The sequence below is a fragment of the Aspergillus alliaceus genome, assembly GCF_009176365.1.
Source record: "Aspergillus alliaceus strain CBS 536.65 unplaced genomic scaffold BDW43scaffold_45, whole genome shotgun sequence".
In the NCBI taxonomy this organism is placed as follows: Eukaryota; Fungi; Ascomycota; class Eurotiomycetes; order Eurotiales; family Aspergillaceae; genus Aspergillus; species Aspergillus alliaceus.
The window spans coordinates 265339-285347 of NW_022474728.1; the positions used below are offsets into that span (position 1 = coordinate 265339).

At 46.9% G+C, this 20009-nt stretch overlaps 7 protein-coding genes across 7 annotated transcripts; 1 reads left to right on the forward strand and 6 right to left on the reverse strand.

Moving 5' to 3' along the window:
- Positions 1 to 652: 652 nt before the first annotated feature.
- Positions 653 to 2662, forward strand: BDW43DRAFT_314271 (GMC family oxidoreductase; the record flags this gene model as incomplete). The annotated part of the gene is made up of 6 exons (XM_032047768.1): positions 653 to 702; positions 772 to 891; positions 942 to 1158; positions 1216 to 1752; positions 1808 to 2411; positions 2460 to 2662. 6 exons carry the CDS (start codon positions 653 to 655, stop codon positions 2660 to 2662), a joined length of 1731 nt encoding a protein of 576 aa, XP_031897054.1.
- Positions 2663 to 4646: 1984 nt separating this feature from the next.
- BDW43DRAFT_302644 (lignocellulolytic auxiliary activity family 9 protein) lies at positions 4647 to 6286 on the reverse strand (the record flags this gene model as incomplete). Its single annotated transcript, XM_032045276.1, has 2 exons — positions 4647 to 5307; positions 6258 to 6286. The coding sequence occupies 2 exons, from the start codon at positions 6284 to 6286 to the stop codon at positions 4647 to 4649; spliced, it is 690 nt and encodes a 229-aa protein (XP_031897055.1).
- Positions 6287 to 6901: 615 nt separating this feature from the next.
- On the reverse strand, positions 6902 to 7459 carry BDW43DRAFT_314273 (uncharacterized protein; the record flags this gene model as incomplete). Its single annotated transcript, XM_032047769.1, has 1 exon — positions 6902 to 7459. The coding sequence occupies one exon, from the start codon at positions 7457 to 7459 to the stop codon at positions 6902 to 6904; it is 558 nt and encodes a 185-aa protein (XP_031897056.1).
- A 1442-nt stretch (positions 7460 to 8901) lies between these two features.
- On the reverse strand, positions 8902 to 9798 carry BDW43DRAFT_302646 (uncharacterized protein; the record flags this gene model as incomplete). The annotated part of the gene is made up of 4 exons (XM_032045277.1): positions 8902 to 9004; positions 9068 to 9441; positions 9495 to 9565; positions 9615 to 9798. 4 exons carry the CDS (start codon positions 9796 to 9798, stop codon positions 8902 to 8904), a joined length of 732 nt encoding a protein of 243 aa, XP_031897057.1.
- A 1122-nt stretch (positions 9799 to 10920) lies between these two features.
- BDW43DRAFT_314275 (alpha/beta hydrolase) lies at positions 10921 to 11708 on the reverse strand (the record flags this gene model as incomplete). Its single annotated transcript, XM_032047770.1, has 2 exons — positions 10921 to 11262; positions 11319 to 11708. The coding sequence occupies 2 exons, from the start codon at positions 11706 to 11708 to the stop codon at positions 10921 to 10923; spliced, it is 732 nt and encodes a 243-aa protein (XP_031897058.1).
- A 1128-nt stretch (positions 11709 to 12836) lies between these two features.
- Positions 12837 to 14020, reverse strand: BDW43DRAFT_302648 (uncharacterized protein; the record flags this gene model as incomplete). Its single annotated transcript, XM_032045278.1, has 6 exons — positions 12837 to 12899; positions 12957 to 13020; positions 13125 to 13647; positions 13693 to 13777; positions 13826 to 13958; positions 13995 to 14020. The coding sequence occupies 6 exons, from the start codon at positions 14018 to 14020 to the stop codon at positions 12837 to 12839; spliced, it is 894 nt and encodes a 297-aa protein (XP_031897059.1).
- Positions 14021 to 14784: 764 nt separating this feature from the next.
- Positions 14785 to 15551, reverse strand: BDW43DRAFT_170263 (uncharacterized protein). Its single transcript, XM_032038730.1, has 3 exons — positions 15361 to 15551; positions 15074 to 15307; positions 14785 to 15012 (listed from the first exon to the last, which is right to left on the reverse strand). The coding sequence occupies exons 1-3, from the start codon at positions 15487 to 15489 to the stop codon at positions 14959 to 14961; spliced, it is 417 nt and encodes a 138-aa protein (XP_031897060.1). The 5' UTR covers positions 15490 to 15551; the 3' UTR covers positions 14785 to 14958.
- Positions 15552 to 20009: the final 4458 nt, after the last annotated feature.

The window sequence follows — 20009 nt, forward strand, 5'->3', positions numbered from 1 at the left end:
TGCATGCATTATTGACAGGGTTTTACATAAGATCGTCGTCGATTTTTTCGTATGGTGCGACGGTTAGCATGGGCTTAGTGGCGTCTTGGCCCCTCAGTTGTAGAATTATCCACGACTGAGGATTTATCTGCAACCATACTTAAAAGGCTAGAGTAAGGACGAATCACAATTGCTTTGTCTTTGGTTGAGGATCCAGAGGTTGATGATGAGTGACCTTAAAATGGTCTGGGGTCAACAGTGCAAGGATCAGACCGAGTAATGGCCGAATATAATTGCGCAATGGCTGGTAGACCATCACTTCGGTCCATTCATCAGCAGTTGACATAGCTACCCTTTAGACCCTAGAGCCAAGCGAGCTATGACGAAGTTAGCCCCATGGTCAGCGTATCCTCCTGTTCCCCTCTTTTTCAGACTACCTATATCCTTGCATTGGAACACAGATGGCTTGACCTGTATCCACGTAGTGGGGGGACGGCTACGAGTTTGAAAAATCTCACACCACAAGCGGGGGATCGGTGGGTATGCATACATAAAAGGTAACGATATGACGGAAAAGCAGCTGGAGGAGATTCCAAAGCAGGTTCATTTGTTTTGCATAATCTTCTGTTAACCCCTTCCCCCTCGGTTAAAGTAGAAACACAAAGCTATTATGATGAGCTCGATCCCCGAGTCGGCGGATATTTACGATTACATTATCTGTGGGTATGTAAATGTTGCAGCCAGTCGATTAACCGTTTAAATGGACGTTTGAGCTCATGATTCAACCGGCAGAGGCGGCACTGCAGGATGTGTTGTTGCTGGTCGCCTTGCTGAAAACCCTGATGTCAAGGTGCTGGTGATCGAGGCTGGTCAACATAATAAAGATCTGGAGAATGTGCACATGACGGGAGGGTATAACTGCTGAATATACGTCTGTTCGACTCAAAAGCTAAATTTCGCAGATGGTCGAATAACTTCGACTCGGAAACCGACTGGAACGTAATCACGACGCCTATGAAAGGAGTCGATAACCGACAGGTAAAACTAAGCCGAGGTCGTTTTCTGGGAGGCTGCAGTGGATGCAACGGCACACTGTGTGTTCGAGGTAGCAAGCAGGACTACGATGATTGGGAGCTGGAAGGTTGGAGTGGGGAGGAATTCTTTGCCGCGATGAGAAAGGTATAGTTTTCGGAATTCGCACGGAACTTTTATACGACTGACAGTAAATTATCTTAGTCGGAGACGTTCCATCCCAAAGACTGGTTCGAGGCCGATCCTAAGAGCCATGGATACGATGGCCCTCTCCATACAGAACCTCACGATCTTGCCCCCATCTCGAACCTCCTCATCGACTCTCTTGTCTCCCAAGGCATTCCTCTACACCATGATATGTTCAGCACTGGTGACATTCCCCACGGATGCGGACATGCACCCCGTACCGTTCATAAAGGTATCCGTACTACTTCAGCGGATTTTATCACTAACGACTACCACCGTTCCAATATCACCATCCAAACCGATACTACAGTCGACCACATCGTCTTAGAGGAGGGGTCAGATGGGCTGCGGGCTACAGGTGCCGTGACAAGATTGGCCGATGGAACTGCGCGCGCTTTCCATGCGAGAAAGGAGGTTGTTATTTCCAGCGGCGCTTACTGCAGCCCCGCAGTTCTCATGCGATCTGGAATCGGAGCACGGGAGGAGTTGGAAAAATTTGATATTCCCTGCAAAGTCGACCTTCCCGGTGTGGGCAAAAACCTCATGGACCACCTGGTAAGCCTGTCAAACCGCAGACAGTCTCAGCGTTTGCTAACCTGAAAACCCCCAGATCGTATTCATGTTCTACGAAACTGAAAAAGAAGGCCTAACGACCGACTGGCACGTCTACCACGACGACAACATGGAGAAGACATACATGCAATGGAAAGAGCACAAGGCCGGCTTCCTCTCAACCTTCCCCTTCGGCGTATTCGCATTCGCCCGTATAGACGAGCGCCTCAAAGACGAACCACTGTGGCGAGATGCCCCCCGTGAACCCGGACGTGACCCAATGGGCCTGACACCCAAGCAACCTAACATCGAGTTCTTCACTACAGAGTGCTACGGCGGTCCCAAGCAGTACAACCAATTCCCTGTGGATCACAAACACGCCTTCTCGATGATCGCAGAACTTTTTGCCCCGAAATCCCGTGGTACCGTTACCTTGAAATCCAAGGATCCCCTAGAAAATCCCGTTGTCGACTGCAACTATTTGGCCGATCCAATGGATCTCCTGGTTCTAACCGAGGCATGCCGCTTCGGCAACGAGATTGTTATGGACGGTGCCGGAACTAAGGACATCGTCAAGGGATCGTGGCCTTCCAACCTGACTCACCATACCTATAGGACTCGCGAGGAGTGGGTTCCATATGTCAAGGAACATGCTACAACATGTAAGTTTTCCGGGCCTCTTCATCAGACTTGAATTCTAATGTGAGTAGGTTATCACGCCTCAGGAACTTGCGCCATGGGCAGGGATGATAACCCCCATGCTGTCCTAGATAATAAGCTAAGGGTCAAGGGAGTGGCTGGACTACGCGTTGCGGATTGCAGTGTGATGCCGACCTTGCACGGTGGTCATACCCAAATGCCAGCATATGGAATTGGAGAGCGATGCGCTGATTTCATTAAGGAGACTTGGTAGTGGTTGTCCTCCATTATTCATCGGGCCATATGGAGGCGTGCCAACAATGTTTCTTTTACTTTGATGTACTTTGACGTACCTTGCATCAAAGAATCATAAGTGCTTGATGACAGTATAATATCTAACTTATAACCGTAAACAGGGCAATACACTAGTCTTGAAAGATAATGTCAAGGACAGCCTCCGAAGTTGGATGGAGCTATAAATCCTTCTCATTATTGCTCACCATATGAGCCCTATATATCCGAAGAACCAAAATAAGCAGATAAATATATTAAAAAAACCAAAACAGACAGAAAAAGAAAGAGGAGATCCGTCCAAAGGTGTAGATTTTACGATACACAATATGTTCGGGTGATTCCCAGGAAATCTCCAACCACTACAAAACAGAAGATTAAAAAGGGATCATCACATAATTGGCTGTATAGGCAGCCGAGCCTTTCACTGCAACTTCGGAGTCCTCGTTCCTAATATAATCTTCGGGCTAGGTAGGGTCTCCGTCAAAGAACAATACGTACCAGAAACGGTCGCCCGAGCCATCAAGCACTGGATAGAGGTCGGCCAATTTTACATTCGTTAGGTGTACAGGACCATATACTAGAATATGAATTGGTTGAGGTATAATGCCTAAGGCGTTCGCATTGTTTCGTTAATGTACTACTCATGCCAACATTTGGCGTTGTATCTGTCATATTTTGCACTGACATGCCTAATCACGTCTGTTGAATAGGAGTTCGCTCTCTATCCAGCTGTCTGGAGGGGAAGGTCTATACGGACGAGTCGTCATATTAAATCTGAGTAGGATAAGCTGCCCCGACCACCGAGAGGAGGGTGTTGACCAGTACAGATGATAGCGTCATTCCTGCAAAAAGACATTTCAACGGAAGGCTGATTCAGAAAAAAAAAAAAAATAAATAAGGAAGAATTTACTGAATGGTATTCTCGGCGGTTCTTTCACGATATTTATATCTTGTTTCTTGTCAATTGATCTACTGTACCTGTCATGACATTATAGGGCTACTAACGGTGATGAAGATTTGCTTCCGCATATATCCGATAAACCACATACGGAACTCTAAGATGTCACGACTTCCCTTCTCCTCACCGAAAAAAAGAGAAGGGCGAACGGCCGAACGATGTAGAAAGGTAAGTGCAGGCCGTATACCCAGGTTGTTATGTTGCGCCAAGCTTCTGCTCAGATATGTAGCACTTAAGCTTGAGTTTTGTTAAGACAATTGTAAACGTTAATATATGGAACCTGACAGCATGACACTAGCATAGCCTTCCGCAAGGCAATGATTCCCAATGATTGTACTAGCAGACTATCGGAGTGGCTAATCAATGGCATTGGTTGTTGTACTAGTCCAAGGAGGCTGTCCATAGAGCGATAACGCATACGGGTTGATTCATCCACATAGCTTGCTACAAGGTTCTACCCTAAGCATCAATTCCCAAGAGGTGATTGGTCCACGGGCTGTTAGCTAGTATGGCTCATTAGAAGAATATTTTGATTATCCAGCTACCCTAGGGACATGGGTGCATTGGCTTATTGTGAAGGGACCCCTAGGGAGGTGGAGGGCTCCTCAAAGGGGCAAGCAGTTCACAAAATATTCAATAAATGAGTGACAAGAATATCAACACAGGAAGTCAATAAAGAAGGTTAATTTACCTGTGACTTTACGGCAACGGCGTGGCTCTTTGTATTCAGACGCACTGAGAGTAGTAGGGGCTCCATTCGCGGCTAGTAGTGCCGGCTTCGCAAGAAACCGACCCAATCTAGCCTTGACCACCGCTTCGCATGTATTTCTTGATAGTGCCATTCGTTGAGCAGGTGTAGGTAGGAGCAGCAGGGGACCTCGGCACTGGGGTACTGGAAACTTTGGAGACAGTCACGAGAGTAGTTGGAGTTGCAGGAGACGCGGCAGCGGCGTTGCTGACAGCAGGGGACGGAAATAGCAGCAGAAGCAGCAGTAGCATTGCCGGACTAAGCTGAGGGACTGGGGAGATCATAGGAAGTGATTCGGACTGGGCTATATGTATTGAAGTGGATGTTGGGAACCTCAGGCTTGTAAACACCAGGGATCTTGACTAGAGGACCAGGAGATCCCGATCCAGAGGCGGTGACCTCGATTTGAGCGCAGGTGAAGTAGAAATCTGCATTCCCGCTGAAGCCTCGGTGGATACCGATGTGCTCAACGCGAACAAGGTACTGACCTGGCGGAGTATTCTCGAAAGATGCGGTATCCCTATCCCAAGTGCACCAATCGGTGTTCTTCAAGCCACCAGAGATATCGCTACAGACGCCTTCTTGGTAAACCTTGAACCAACCGCCCGGTCCGTCATAGACTTTGATGTCACCAGTAGCTTTGGACATATAGATCTGAAGAGGTCCGGAGTGCTTCATTGTAGCACCATAGGCGAGCTGAAAATCGATCTCTGCACCCGGAGCAACTGTATACACTTTTGTTTTGGCTGCAGAGTCTATCGAGCCTTTGTTATAGCGAAAGTCATTGCTTAGAATGTCAGGAGCCAGTGTTGGTATGTATCCATTACTATTCTCTTGAATGTATTCAGAATCCTGAGTAGTCTTTCCCTCTACTATCAACTTTGAGAACACATAGTGACCCGAAACCAGCGTGGTGACGCTCGCGAGAAGATAGAGAGAAGGATGATTGATTTCCGTTTTGATTGAAAGGATATTGACAATGAGCGAAAGCAAGACAGACGTCGAGTCAGTCGGCTTAAAGAAAGGAATGGGATATAACTGGGAGACAGAATGGTTGGCTTGGAACGGGAAGTGGTAGCTACTGTTAGTAGCTTATATATGACATACCAGATGCTGCAGAGACAAAATATCCGTACGAAACAACCTGTTTCAAATTCAAAAATTCATAGAGCTCTCAATATATCATCTGCCCTAGAAATGAGAGCATCCAATACGAAGGAGTCTGCTAATTGGGGTCGAGAGACAAGCCCCCTGGTGGCTCAGTAATCAGAAATGCCAGTGTAACGCCATAGACCCATACTTCTAGTCCTAGGTTATTTTCGCACGAGGCGCCCTACCAACAAGCCTGTCGCTTTTCGCAATGTATTGGGTAACGCTGGCTCCTGCTCCGTCCGCCTATGGTTGGCAACGACCAAGGAACTGGGAAAATTGCCGGTTGAATTAGCAGATGTCGGGAATGTCTCCGTCTCAATTTAGGCTATTAATATGGCAATCTTTGAAGGGATAAGGTCATCGGGACTAACTTCTAGAAACTTGTCTGATTGGTGAAATGCAATTATTTCTTTGCTTCTATCCTCTCCGTTAAGACTGTTTTGAAATTCCGGGCAGTCCACTTGTAGTTTAGTAAAGTTCCGGACTCCCTGTGTTAGCCTACTAGGGCTTCACGGAGCGCGTCCAACGCATCCTTCCTAGTAGGTTATTACTCCTCTTCAAGATCTTCACGTAAAAGTAGAGTAATGCAAAAGAGAGGCGAAAAAGGGGGTAATTGAACCTGTTACATCGTTGTGGTCGTTTAGAGTGGCTTAATCCAGCAGCACTAACGGTCGCTTTGGCCTTATTCTATGATATATCTCGCGCATCGGCACTTACACGCGGATCCAAATTTGGTACAAACGCATGGGTATCATGAGCAGGCCCAATTATACAAAGGAAGGGTTTATGAACGAGTGAGAAGAAGAATGGAAGTGAACTAAATTTCAGTTCGTTCCTGTTCACTCCAGAAACATAGGTTATGTTCGATGGAATAGTAAAAAAACAATAATAAGTCCTTCGTGATTAAACTATACTAGAAACAGGACGGATCGCCTTTCACGCCGAAAAGTCCTCCATCTGACTATTTACAGCTTCGATCTGGATACAACAACCAACGTGCATATCGCGAAACCTATGCAGTCAATGCCAAAGGGTGAGTCCTGTAGATGTATAAGCTCAGCCAACACTTATTGTAGTTAGAATCTTGCTGTGCTTTCGTAGGTGTCCAGGCGAGTAATGCTAATCCGACAGTTGAGTCTTGCCCCTACTGGAGTACAGCATTCGAGGGATTTATGCTGTCAGAGCTGCTAGCTACAGCAGTCACCCGAATCTTGAGAAACACTTTGCGCAAAACTGGAATCGATCGAGGAGGAAAGCACCTATAATTCGTCAGTCAAGCCTCTATGGTCTGTATGGCTCCAACCCAATCAACTAGAGCGTACTTCAAATATGTACAACATACGTGGTAGACTCTTGCTTCATCAGCCCCCCGTTTCCTCATCTATGCGGCCAGATCCTATAGCATTCGCATAGGTATCCGGCTGATTCCTCTCAATAGTGTCTTCAGCAAGATTATATCTCTTGATGACGTCTTCTAATAGAGACCTAAGTTCGTCTCTTGACAGTTCCCCGTTTCCATATTGCAACAAAGTCTTCTGTTCCTCAATGTATTTTCGAACCTTCCCGAGTTCAACCATATTTTTTCGGGGTCGCTGAGGAAGGCCCCTACCTTTAAGCAGCGCTATGAACCCAGCAACGACGGTATTCACGGCCCCCAGCACAGTTATCGCGATCAAGTGGCTCCCTCCAAATGGCCCGAGAGCTGTAATGGTTGCTCCGATCATTACTTGCAAGATTGCAAGCGCGTTGAAGAATATGCTGATTAGATGGTACTGACAGCATTGGGAGTTCTCTTGCTGTCTTAATCTATTGTACAATTCGTTTGTTGCATCGTTGAATGTCTGGTAATCTCGCCTTTCTTCTCTCGGTGGACCCGGTTCCGCCGGCTGCGACGCGGACCCGGTACCTGAGTTTGACATGATGAGATTCGCTGCGATATTGGCTGAGACTGTCTGGAAATGATAAAAGCAGGATAATATTTGCTACATGGAACCAAGAGCTCTTGTGGCTCGAAGACGTCGGTTAGAGGATCTTGAGAACGTTTATAATCAACTTCCGCCCCAATGTCACCTCTACAAATTGGTTCTAGGGATAGTGACCCCATGACATATACCAAATGTATTCATACCACTCGAAAAACGTAAGATGGGGACCATGATTGGCCTAACGAACTTCCAGGCCTAATGCGGCCCTCCCAGGCCCGGTTCAACCAAGAATGGCTTGAGTCAATCCGCGAAAAAGTTAAGTTTCACATCCAGAGCTATGATTTAGAAACTCCAGCGTTTTGCATTAGCTAACCCCTCTTGAGTTTTTCATGAAGGGCACAAAACAGATCCGAGTGGGGTCTTGAAATATGAATTTAGCTACCATTGCCACTTTGACCGGCTTCGGAACATACCCCCCACCTGTGAGAAGAAGCTCATTTGTGACACACTCATTGTCGCAATCAATGACAAGCATTAAGGTTCCTTGTGGCACATAGAATATGCCAGACCTTGGTGTGAATAGCATTTTCACTGCCACATGGCGTAAGAATATTTGCTGGTTACTCCGCAATCTGAGGTTCTTGTTGGAACGGCCTCATCTTTTAAAACGGAGATTAAAGCAGTAGGCTACACATGAGAGAGACCGGATGATCTACACTCTTTAGCTCAACCTAAACCATGCTTTGGGTTGCCTGAGAGTCGGCATAGAGGCAAATATAGACTCGGAAACAGGCGCGGGATACGGCTGGTTCCTTACGAGGAGATGACCCGCGGAAACAGATAACAAGACTATAACCTTAAGTGGAGCACGTCATTCAGCGCTGATTTCGGCTCATATGATCCCGTAAAGTCTTACCATCCCCTCCATTCCCCCAGATGCAGTCTTAGATGGCTGTTAGTTACTTAATTCATAACTAAACCCGCGACATCAAACTAGTAGGATCTCACCCTAACCCAACCCCAAACTCCCCGAACCAGTAAACCATATAAGAACATTTAATCATTAATATATTCATAACCAGACGTATCTGTATACCAATCTAAGAAGCCCCATCCCCACTAACAGTAACCCTCGTTTCATTCCCACCCATCAACGAAAGCTCATCCCCAAATCGATTCTGATCCCTCGCCCTATCTCGCCTCCCGGCCGAATCGTTCTTCGCAGCGCTGGATATCCTTTGCATCTTATAACCCGATCCACCAGGTGCGCCGTTCGAACGATCCGTACTCCACGAGAAGGAGCAGCACAGCGTCCGTAACAACGGTCGAAGAGTCGGCAGACAAGCGCAGATGATTCCGACGCAAGGTTCAACGAAGGTCCAGGTTGCGGCTTCCATGATGGAATCTATATATAGATGGGATAAATTGTTAGCTGACTATATGTGATATGTAGGGTTTATAGAGAGGGACGCACAGGAAGTATCGCCAGTTTCGAATACTTTGAGTGTTACAACGCGCATAATGCTCGCGATGCAGACGCTGTACTTTGTTAGTTTTTCTTCTTTTCTTTTTGCGTGAGTGGTGAGTGATGAGGGGACCTACAATCCACCGAGGAGGAAGATACCCAGGATTGTCAGTTTCTGCGTTGGACGTAGCTGGAGTTGGAGAACCATGGGGATTGGTAAGGCGAGGATAACCACGTCGATGAGTAGATTGGAGATGGCGTTGCCGAAGAAGAATTGTTTCGGGTTGATGCAGGTTCCTTCTAAGGACTTGTTCCAATTCAGGGCGATTGGACGGCATTGTAGGAGGACGGTGACGAAAACGGCGAGACACCATGCTAGGACTAATCCGCCGGTGACGAGGCTCGCGACTCTGAATTTGTCGACGGTGAAGATCCGGCGGTAGAGGAGGAGGATAGAGAGTTTGATCGAGGGGACGAGGAGGGTGTATGAGATCTCGTTAGCGAAGAAGCACTATGGATGATATGTTAGACTTGGTTCATCGTGAAGGGCGTGGTGAGAATTGCCTTTTGGAAGACGGTTTTCTCCCAATCGCTCAGCTCGTCCATGTGTTTCCCTAATCCGCCGTCTCGGGCCCCTATACCATATCAGTTATGAGTATCTCCGTCGCGGTTGAGAGGGCATACAATAAACAGCCTCTACCAGCATGCTATACGCGAGGATAATCGACACACAGATGACATAGTCATCCAATCCCACGGTGGATCTCATCCATCGCGCAAGAATGCGAAAACCAACGACAACCGTGGATAGCGCGACAAGCACCGCGCTCACGGTGATATAGGTTTTACCACGGCCATTAGCACCCATAGCGCGAAGAGAGAGCTTCTGTCGAAAGACAGACGGGTACGCTACCGTCGTAGGATGTATACTTCCTATGAATCGGTTATATGACGGCAAAACCTCGCAACCCCCTAGGGCAAGACTAAAAGCCTATATTATTGCCTGGTACACTATTTAAACCCACCCGAGCCCTGTCTTACCCTAGGATGCAGAGGTGGGTAATTGTTAGTGATAAGATCTAGAGTTTGTTTGGGAGCTCTTAAGGTTTCACATAACGAATGGTGTGTTTCTTCTTCAGATAGAAGAAGCTCATACCATCAAAGTTATATATTTACCAGGATTCACATCCAAGTCCCTGGTTAGAAGATTAATTACTGCATGTTTCGGTGAGCGTTCTTTACACAACTTACTCCAGAAGATGCGCGTCTAACTTTCCCAATTCTAGGGCTCGCCTAGGACAGACCCGCAGGCAAGGATTCTAATCCTGGTGGTTCAATGCACGTGTACCATTCGGCCAAGAGATTTCGATTAGTTATTTTCATAATTGCGCTAGATACACTAGATCGTGGATGGTCTATGACATATTCAAATTGTCCTGATCATCGGTTCCGAGGCAACGGTTCGTCCAGCTCGGACCTTGAGAGTTGAGGAGTAAGTATAATCCGGGGTATATGGAGCGTTGCAATGCAAAAGGAGTAGGGCGTATAAGGTGGCCAGTATATGGGTTCAGCATCGTTTAATGCCCCTTAAAATGGTCCTACTTCTGAGTAAGTGGAACAGGTGAAAGGACATGAAAACTTCGTACAAGTACGCAGAATCCGGAACACTCGGCTAAAAAGATGATATAAAACAAGAGTCTGGGGCAAGGCAAACCAACCACACAAGATTAATCAATTTAACTTCGATCCTGGCTTCTGCAGGATCGGACCGAGTGGGTCATTTAAGGGATGAAGATGAAGCCTGCCTAACTTCCCGCGGGCAACGATTGGCCTCTGTTTCCGGTTCGTCACATCGCGTCTGTTTATTCGCTGCAAGCCGTTGTATCAGCCCATACAAATGTCTCAAAACTAAGGCCGATCTATTGAAGGTTGGAGGGAATCATGACAAAATCTTATTGCAAATTATTCTTCATGCGACTAGTCTACTTCATTATCCCCTTTGTACAATATCTAGCACCAATTTGGCGGTTTTTTCAGGCATACTCAGGAACGGGCTATGGCTCGCTGGCAACTTCTCAACGGTTATATCCACTCCCGCCTTTCGCACGTTATCAATCATCATCTCCTGAACCATGGGAATGAGACCCGCGTCTTTTTCGCACACAATGTACGTAGTGGGGGCGCTGCGATACGCCTCATGGGAGATTGAGTCGAATTGAGCGGATTTCGGGTGGATCACGAGCTTCTTAGCCCATGCAGCTGCATCCTCAGAGGGGACGTCGTTGAAAAACCAGGTCGCCGGGTCGGGAACTGTCAGTATGTCTTTCTCGTCCTAGAAGTGTACATTAGCACCCAGAGTGCGCGACGACTCAGGGAGTGGTTACGTACATCAATTGTGATGAAAGGAGGGAGTTGTCCTCCAAACATACCGGCAAGACTATTGCCAGTTGGGGGGATGAAAGCGGTCATGTAGATTAGGTGTTCAATCGCCAGTCCGTGGAGGGCATCAGTGCCGACCACTCCGCCGTAGGAGTGCATCACGGCAACGACAGTTTTCCCACTGTCAAGGAGAGATTGTGACGTGTGCCGGATGAGCGTCACGTCATCGGCCAATTTCTTTGTGGGGGGTAGATCATTATTGCAAGTTGGGAGACGAGGGCAGACTGTTTCATAGCCCAAGGTTTGGAATGCCTGGCAGAACGACGCATAAAATTCAGGATGATGCCATGCCCCATGAATGACAAGGATCGTAGGGCGAGTGGAGGCTGTGATAGTCATGTTGATATGCAATGGGGCTCAAAATTAAGAGAAGGTCATGCAGGTACGATGATGCAGTATAGACAGCCTTTGACCGGGGGTCCTACAGACCATTTTATTTCCGAACAAATTGGCTCGACAGCGCTGGTGGGGCCTCGACGATCCTATCCTATCTTCCCAAAAAATCGCGATAGATATATTTACTCGTATTAGTTAGACTCGGGCCAACTTGATCTCCTACCCTAAAACCCCCCCTCTTATAGTACTACCCTATTAGTATATCGATGTCATGCCATTACGTGCAGCATTTGCGTTTCTAAATTATTTAAAACCATCGTTAGCCCCTTGAGGAGCATAAATAGGTTCTGAATAGCCATTTAAAATCTGTACAAACTTGTTTCGATACTTGCAATTCGTAACTTGAATGACCCGGCAAAACAGGCCTGAATCAATGCCCGATTGGAATGATCAACAGGACTACCATGGTCCATCTTCCTTAACCTGCTTTTAATCCACTACCAATACAAGTGGCGTACAATCCTACAAAAAGTATCTATACAATCTAATACATCACTTTATTGTACAGTACATATACTAGCCGCTATGGACTCATTGCATGCAATGGTTGGGTAGATCAATAGACGTCAAGACATAGATAGGCTGAAGATTGTGAGGAATACGATTCACACGAGGAACGTATCGCTTCAAGCTTGAATTAAAGTACAACTTGGCCCTTCTTCGCTTATCTCGCCAGCTCCTTCTGCATTGTGAAGCATGATAGCTCGTTTCTCCACTGGACTCCTTGTACGTTTGATAATGTTGGAAACTTTCTCCACATGATGTCTTGATTTATTCGAAATAGGTCTTAGAATTAAGGGCTGAAGAAATGCGACTGTTTAGTCCAGCATGTAGTCCTGCGATTATTGCACTACTACGACGCTAAGCGAAATTGAAACGTATAATAAAATAATGAACTACCGAACTCGTACCAAAGCGGTATCCGCTAGGTGATGATAATGTGATTATCTTGCTCCGTAGCTTAGATAGACTGACTATCAAGCTCCTCCCTGGAATTCCCCGTACTGCCCGGCAAATTTAACCCACATTATGGTTGGAATCGAGGTATGAAACCCTAGGTCCGATGATTTCTCAAGCCAGAGTTGGGCCAGGGCTGTCAGGGCCAGCAGCAGCAAGCGCTTCAATGCGATTCGCCTTAGACGGATATATTATAACGCAATTAAGGTTTTTTTTTTAAACCGGTTTAGCTACGGATTCTTTTCTTTGAGTTTGACAATGTGCAATGTGCTCCCAGCCCTCAGTGACAACTGCCCCCCTTGGGCCCAAACCAAGGCACGTTCCATAAGTAGACTGTAAGTAGGGCTTGGCCGCGACGTTCAGCAGATCGCAGCGGCGTTGTGCCCGGCAAAACGGCGAGACGCATTTGCATGTTGACAGGACATCATTGCATAGTGGCCGTTGCAATCTATCTCAGCGAAAGCTGCATCACCTGCCACGAAGATGTCCTTTGCGGATGGGACGCGTAGATCCACATAGGCATGGAGACATCCGCGTCGGTCTTTCATTTCTCTTATTTGGTGTGTCAATGGGGTTACTTCTAGCCTGGCTGTCCAGAGAGCCGTGAGTGACTCGATGTGCTCGCCGCTGGTAGTAACCACGGCTCTATCGTCCACTGACATCATTGATGCCCCAAGCTTCGTTTCCACCTCTTGCTCTGCCAGGGCTTGGAAAATAACTGGTCGTGGGTTGGCTCCCAGCTCAGGGCCAATTTCAGCACCCTGTTCAACAACGATGACGCGCACTTCGACATCCTGGCCGATAACCGAACTTAATCGTCCGGGAAGCTCGGCTGCGATCTCAATACCTGTAAATCCGCCGCCCTCCACAATAACGGTATTTCGAGTCGGCCTAGGAGGATGGGAGGCCAGGCTGTGCAGATGGGCTTCAAACTTCGGCGCCTCCCCGAGCTAGTCGATGCTGAATTGACGGCGCCCAGGGATGTTTGGACGTCTTAAGCAGCTGCCAGCTGCCAGCACGAGCCGGTCGTAAGAAAGGGCCTGCCGCACTCCAGCCTAGGCCACAACCTCCACTATGCGTTACGAGGCGCAAATGGTATCGACCGTGCCTTTGACGAGCTGAATACCTGTGACGCGGAAAAGATCATCAAGTGCAGTACTCATGCTTTTAACGCCTGATTCGTATAGCCGAGTTCGTATAACTAATGCTGGCTCTGGTGAGACAGCTGTCACTTCACTGCCGGCAGTGTTCCCTCAGTGTAGGTCAATCAACCGCATGGCAGCAAGGGCACTCCGCATTCCAGCAAAACTAGTCCGGAATGACTACTATTTTCTGCATTTTGAACTCTTGCTGGAGACCTGGACTTGATCGAAGCTTCGGTGAGGGACCACACGTAGTCGAAAGATGTAGCCCGCTGCTAGGCAGTATGAGCACTGGCCTGAGTTACGAGTGAACTTTGGCATAGCCATGGGGCCCTCAAATAGTACTGTGAAAGTCACGGCCCGGTGGAGACACTGAGTAATAACAGACCACTCGGCCCACTCGGCTTGTCGCTATGTTGGCAGAGTTATTCGCTTAGGTTATTTAAGGACCTTGGGTTGCTGTACTCTAGGCTCGATAAAGCCTGTTCGGGTATCTATAATCTAGTGCCCTGGTACCCTCCACAGTATAGGCCAGAGGCCTTCTCGAGTAGGACTTGGCATTCTATATTCACTTAGTTACTCTGTAATATCTTGGACAGTTTTTATTCACATGAGTCATCCCAAGATATTATGTCACCTGCTCGGTTGATGTGCCAGCTTACTACATCCTCTAAACAACTTGTTTTGCAACACCACTCTCAATCAAATTTCGTTTGGACGTATTTAAAGGTATGTTTGTTCCGTCATGCGCTGGTCGTGTATATTAGAAGTAAATTTTGTATCGGGCTCTTAAGATTCATATGACCGATACTTGGCCATGGTGGGTAGCGGACCGTATTGGGTAACCAGACGGCGTCTGCAGAAAAGCAGTTCAGCTATACACTGCGATTATATTGCGATTATATAATTAAGCACAATGGCCTAGCTCCTGGCAAAGAAATGCCTGAGGAACAAAAATTTCATCATAGACGAACCTACAGCAAAATTCCAGGAATAAGACGAAGAAAACTAGTAATGAACGAATATACAGCTCCAGACACTAACAACAGTCTATACAGGCTCAAATCAACACCACACCTCCCACCCCAGAGGATTTACTCTACAACGACAGTCTGGTTAAGAAGGTCCAAATACGGCCACGCGCTCGCCTGCAAGTAGACTGAATTAGCTATTTGATTTCGCCTCTCCGATCGCGGCTCAGACACTTACCCCGACAATAGCCACATGTGCCACATTAATCTGCGCATCTCCTTTGACCGCCGAGTCTGGAATCTGCACGGTAAAGTTCTGGTAGGGAGGCTGGCTGGTCTCATGGTATACGGGCTTGAAGGGACCGTTATACAGGACCGTGCCCATTGAATCCTGGGGGGAAAAGCAGGGCTTGGAGGCGCAGGATGACAGGCCAATAACGACACCCACCTCCTGGGAGCCTGTCAGGGTGTTCTGTTCTCGTCATTAGTACATGTTGGGCTGTTCGATGTGGTTTCCTAACGTACTGGGCGCTGGACCTGGACGACCAGATTATCGCCCGGAGTGATCTCCTGGCCTTGCTTGGGGAATCCGATGGCAGCGTTCTGCGCGGACGCAACGGCAGCAAGGAGAGCGATAAAGATCGGGGTCATCATGATGTCGATACAGTCCAACGATACTAGATACAATGGAAAATGAAGAAGATCAATCACTGTCGGTAAGTCTAGTCTTGTCCTTACTTCTGAATGTTGGTTGAAATCGGCGGACTAGGTGGGGGTTTTTATGCTGTTCAGAGATGTGATACATGCGATGTTAGGGGACACCCACCCGACATCACGATCGCTGATGGTGATTCGTTAAGTCTCAGCAAGTCTCAGAGCGGCGAGCGAAGCCACGACCGTGGTTGGCCTGATTGACCCAAAATCCAAAGGTATCCCAGGATCTGTTTGGACAACCCCATGAAAATCATGCATGATGTATGTAGGGCCTGATGCTAATAATATCTTAATTCTGGTAAGCAATTTCCTTTTCCTTTTTCTTTTTCTTTTCTTTCAGCCGGACTAGCGGTCAGTCTACTTTCAGCTGTTCAGGGTCTAAAAATATTCTAGAGTTCTGGTGGTTCCTTGCAAAGAATCACGGTGCTCTGGAGACTAATATTTGTATACCTTAACCAGATAGAAGACAAGGCAATAAATAACTATAAATAGGCATCAATAAATACAAGTCACAAAGAGAGGTGCTGAATATGCAGGCAAGAAAAACGGACGCGTCTATCTTTAGAGGTTGGGAAAGGAAGGGGGGTAGGGTAGGTGTCTAAACTAGCCCTAGCAAGAGGGCCTCGCTCCGACCTGTAAGAAGGTGCAGCATCTGCCCAACTAATGAATATACTTGCAGTCAGCGACTTATAAGTAAGTCTTATTGCTCGTTATAATGAAGGATATTATCTCCACAAGCCGAGCAGCCACGGGGGATGACGTCACATACACCGTCTCGGTCTCAGAAATCGGAGCGCAATAGATGAGCAACTCCCGAGGAGTCAGAGTCTATGAGACCAGGCATAAGAAGCAGTAACTAATTTATGACTGTGTTGAATAAAGATGGCCACTACCTCGGCAGCCTGAGCCTCTCTGTATGGCTCCGCTGAACGTACCCTCCACCAGCGGACGATCCTTAACCTTTGCTCTACCCATGCTGCTCTTAAGTGATATGTGATATACCCTCACAATTTCCCCAATTATTTACCGCCCCATGTAAAGCTACAAGGGGTATATCTTATCGTAGTTGAAAAGAAGCCGTGCTACAGGCTAACCTTCCCCCTAATGCTCCACAAGTTACGAAGCTGTGGAACTCCGTTATTCTAGAGCATCCAGCCGTGTTACCTTTGTATAACGGGCTAAAGGATAAAGAGCATACGGGAGATGCCACAGAGCACCTAGCTATGACAGCTCCATGTTACTCTCGTTCACTGCTCCATACTGCTAGTTGTATATTCTGCTTCTGAAGTAGTTATCAGATGCCCCCAATCAATCTTGACTTCCAACCCCACCTAAACCGGAGAACCCCCCCCCCCCCCGACGATATCTTTCTAAGAAACTAGAAATAAATACAAGGCGGCAAGGAACCTCACTGGGCAAGTTTCCCAGTTGATACAGAGGCAAAGCAAACTTATAGCTTGCAAAGCTTACATTAATATCCCTCGGCTGCGCTTAGATTACTGTATATCTCTGTTAGCGCTGGAAATATAGGGCTAATCATAGTGCCTAAGGCATAGCGTCGGGAATATGCTAATTACAGCGATCTCAAACGATTCTCTATCTACTAGGGACCATTAACTATTATTTGACCCTCTTAGTCATATATCTTAGCCAACTAAAAGGCAACTTCAGTAGATTTCGGGCTTGTTTTCGAGCTACATACCTGTTTAGGCATAGTATGCGATCTCTGAGTGGGCGTTAAAGAGGATCAGTAAATCAAGCATCATTTTTAACCAGTTGACAGGCTGGCGAATGGCATCTAGAATGAACGAGTTGGATTTGCGGGTCTGAAAGGGCTTTTCAGGACTAATGTTCGAAACACCTACCAAGAACAGTAAAGTGGTAAGACCTAGGGGCAAGGTGGAAAAGCCTGATAGCCAATAATCGGATATGTGTATAGTCTGCTCCGGGGTTTTTTTTCTTCTACTCCATTTAAAAAAAGCCGTAGCTTATAGGGAATGGTCTACATAACCAGAGGGGCGTCGCTTTGACTAGATCACTAGGAGATTGCTTCTCGTTACTACCTGCTCGCCCTATCCAATGCCATTCCGAGGACTTAACTTGAAAGAAAGTCTGACAGCTAACACCAAGCAATGGAACTGACTGGAAAAGTTGGCACATCTATCCTGCAACTTATCGTTTATGTCCCTTTCCTGGTTATCATATTCATTGCCTGCTTGAGGCATGGCTTTCGCCGTTTCGCATCGTCGGCTCCATATGCGAGTTATACGCACGCAGCAACCCACCAAAAGATCTCTTGATAGCAGTCACCATTCTTGATTCTATTGGCATATCACCTCTAATGCTTGCTGCACTAGGAATTCTGTCATTCTGTCCAGGCTGTAAGATACCAAATATCCGCTATTGCTGGCCAAGAGAGCAATGGAAGGGAATGAAAACACTACTAACAATAGTTCTAAGTACGGGTTGGATTCAGAAAGAGATAGAACTTGCCATCGAACCGAAGCCCTCACGCCTCACACAACTCTTTGTATCCGTGGCCGTCATCCTCGGCATCGTTGGGGCCACTTCCTCATCCGATCCTAGCCCGCAAAACCCTTATCACGAGTTGGAACTTGCCTGTACTTTGTTGCTTTAGCCGGATGTATTTTGCTTTTCACACTCGCCTGCAACAAAGTATCCTGGTGTCAATATATCTCACGATGAGAGCGTCAAGCTACCATCATCGTCGGAACCGCGTTGTCCTTGGTATTAATACAAGTCATATACTCTGCATTATCGATGTTTGGGCATAGCTCTGTATTTGGTATTGTGAAGGAATCGATTGCAGCCAAACACTGCAAGGTAGTGATAGAGGAAATAACAATCGTTGGCATGTACACTAGCTTTGGTTGGTACTTGAGGCTAGGCAAGAGTGACCAATACGTTGCCCAGCTGAGGTAGATGGATGAAGAGACACCTTTTAGAGGATCTTAATCAGTGACAAGTGAGGGGATATCCTGGCGATGCGCTGGTAAAGGTAATGGTCGTCTTGCCAAAAGGCCGGGTTGAGCGGCTCCTCATCCTTATATGTCGCATTTTCACACCACCATGAGTCTAGGGATATCACTAACCAAAAGGTACTTGATGGCGGCGACATAAAGACAGTCGATGACATGGATGATGTCGATCTGTGCTACATGGGTTTCGAATGTAAATCTCGGGAAACACTCCGTTGAGACTAGACGCTCCGACCATCCTTGAATTTGATAGAAGCTTATCCGGACGTATCTCAAGATATATGACGTAGAAGGAGCCCAGTTGTAAAATCACATGAGAGTCAGCCGAAGCATACAAAAAGCACATTAAAATGCTTCGCCAGGAAATAGCTGACCAGGTATGCGGAAAGATTGTTCTCTCTAGCATCCTTGCTGCCTCCTCGGCAGGTTGTAGGTTATATCTGTCCTTGATATTTCTCAACTGATATAGAATATAAGTACGGTTGATCTCTGGCCAAGCATTTGCGTTTGCCAGCGCAATTAAAAGCCAGATAATGTAGCGTCCAGTCATAGCTGCACTTCCGCAGAATGATCTAACAATCGCAGTACGGCAGCCAAGAAGTTTGTAGCAATGCTGTTGACACTGTTACGTAAGGTTCTTGTTTCATCTATCAAAGTGGACGAATGATAGTTTCCAGGTATGATAATACCGGCCTCCTGAGAGAGTACGTTTCTTAGTCCATCGTCCAGGGCCCATCGTAGTATTTGTACAATCAACCATAGCTTCATAGCTTTCCTGCTGCTTTTCTCCAATCTTGAATCATCCTAGTAGTTATTGATACAGCCTTCTCAGTTAGGAGCCGTCCGTATCAGTCGTCCGTCCTAGTCTGTGCTTCTCTGATAGCAGGTGATGCACTTTCAAGCACACTGCGTGCAGCATGGTCTTTTTCTATTCACACAACTCTTACATTGTCAGCTATCCATTGTATCATTGATTGGTATCTTGGCGCGTTGCGCGCGACAGGGACCACAAGCGGAAGAGGGTTTCCCTGAATAGCCCATCTTCAAGTAGCTGAGCTAGTATTTTGGTCATGCACTCTTCCGATTGTGCAAAAATCTAAAATTGTAACTGGCCAACTGTATGAGATTGTAGGGTAGAGTCAATCAGATGATGGGAAAGTGTAAGATATTGATGCCTGAGGGTCACAAAATCGTGGGGTTTCCCCACCTATTCCACTATATTAACCAATCAAGCATACTATATCACGTGCTAGATATCCTATTTTCAGAAAGTATAGGTGCATATAGACCTGGATGAAGTATATAAAGGAGCCGAGGTCACCGCACTGGTTATGGGCTACTTGCATTATACATCTGTAAAGGTTGACCAAACACATAGGTGTTCGCCATGGCGGCCAAAAAGCGAAGAGAAATTGATGAAGGCTGTAGTAGACCCGGACCGCCGTGCCTGTCAAATTTCGA

Bases quoted from the DNA above. Each gene is read 5' to 3' on its own strand.
- BDW43DRAFT_170263 (XM_032038730.1), bottom strand. From the start codon at position 15,489: ATGATGACCCCGATCTTTATCGCTCTCCTTGCTGCCGTTGCGTCCGCG. The intron at 15,308-15,360 runs GTACGTTAGGAA...TGACGAGAACAG, and splicing joins TCGTCCAGGTCCAGCGCCCA to AACACCCTGACAGGCTCCCA. The intron at 15,013-15,073 runs GTAAGTGTCTGA...GTCTACTTGCAG, and splicing joins CACATGTGGCTATTGTCGGG to GCGAGCGCGTGGCCGTATTT.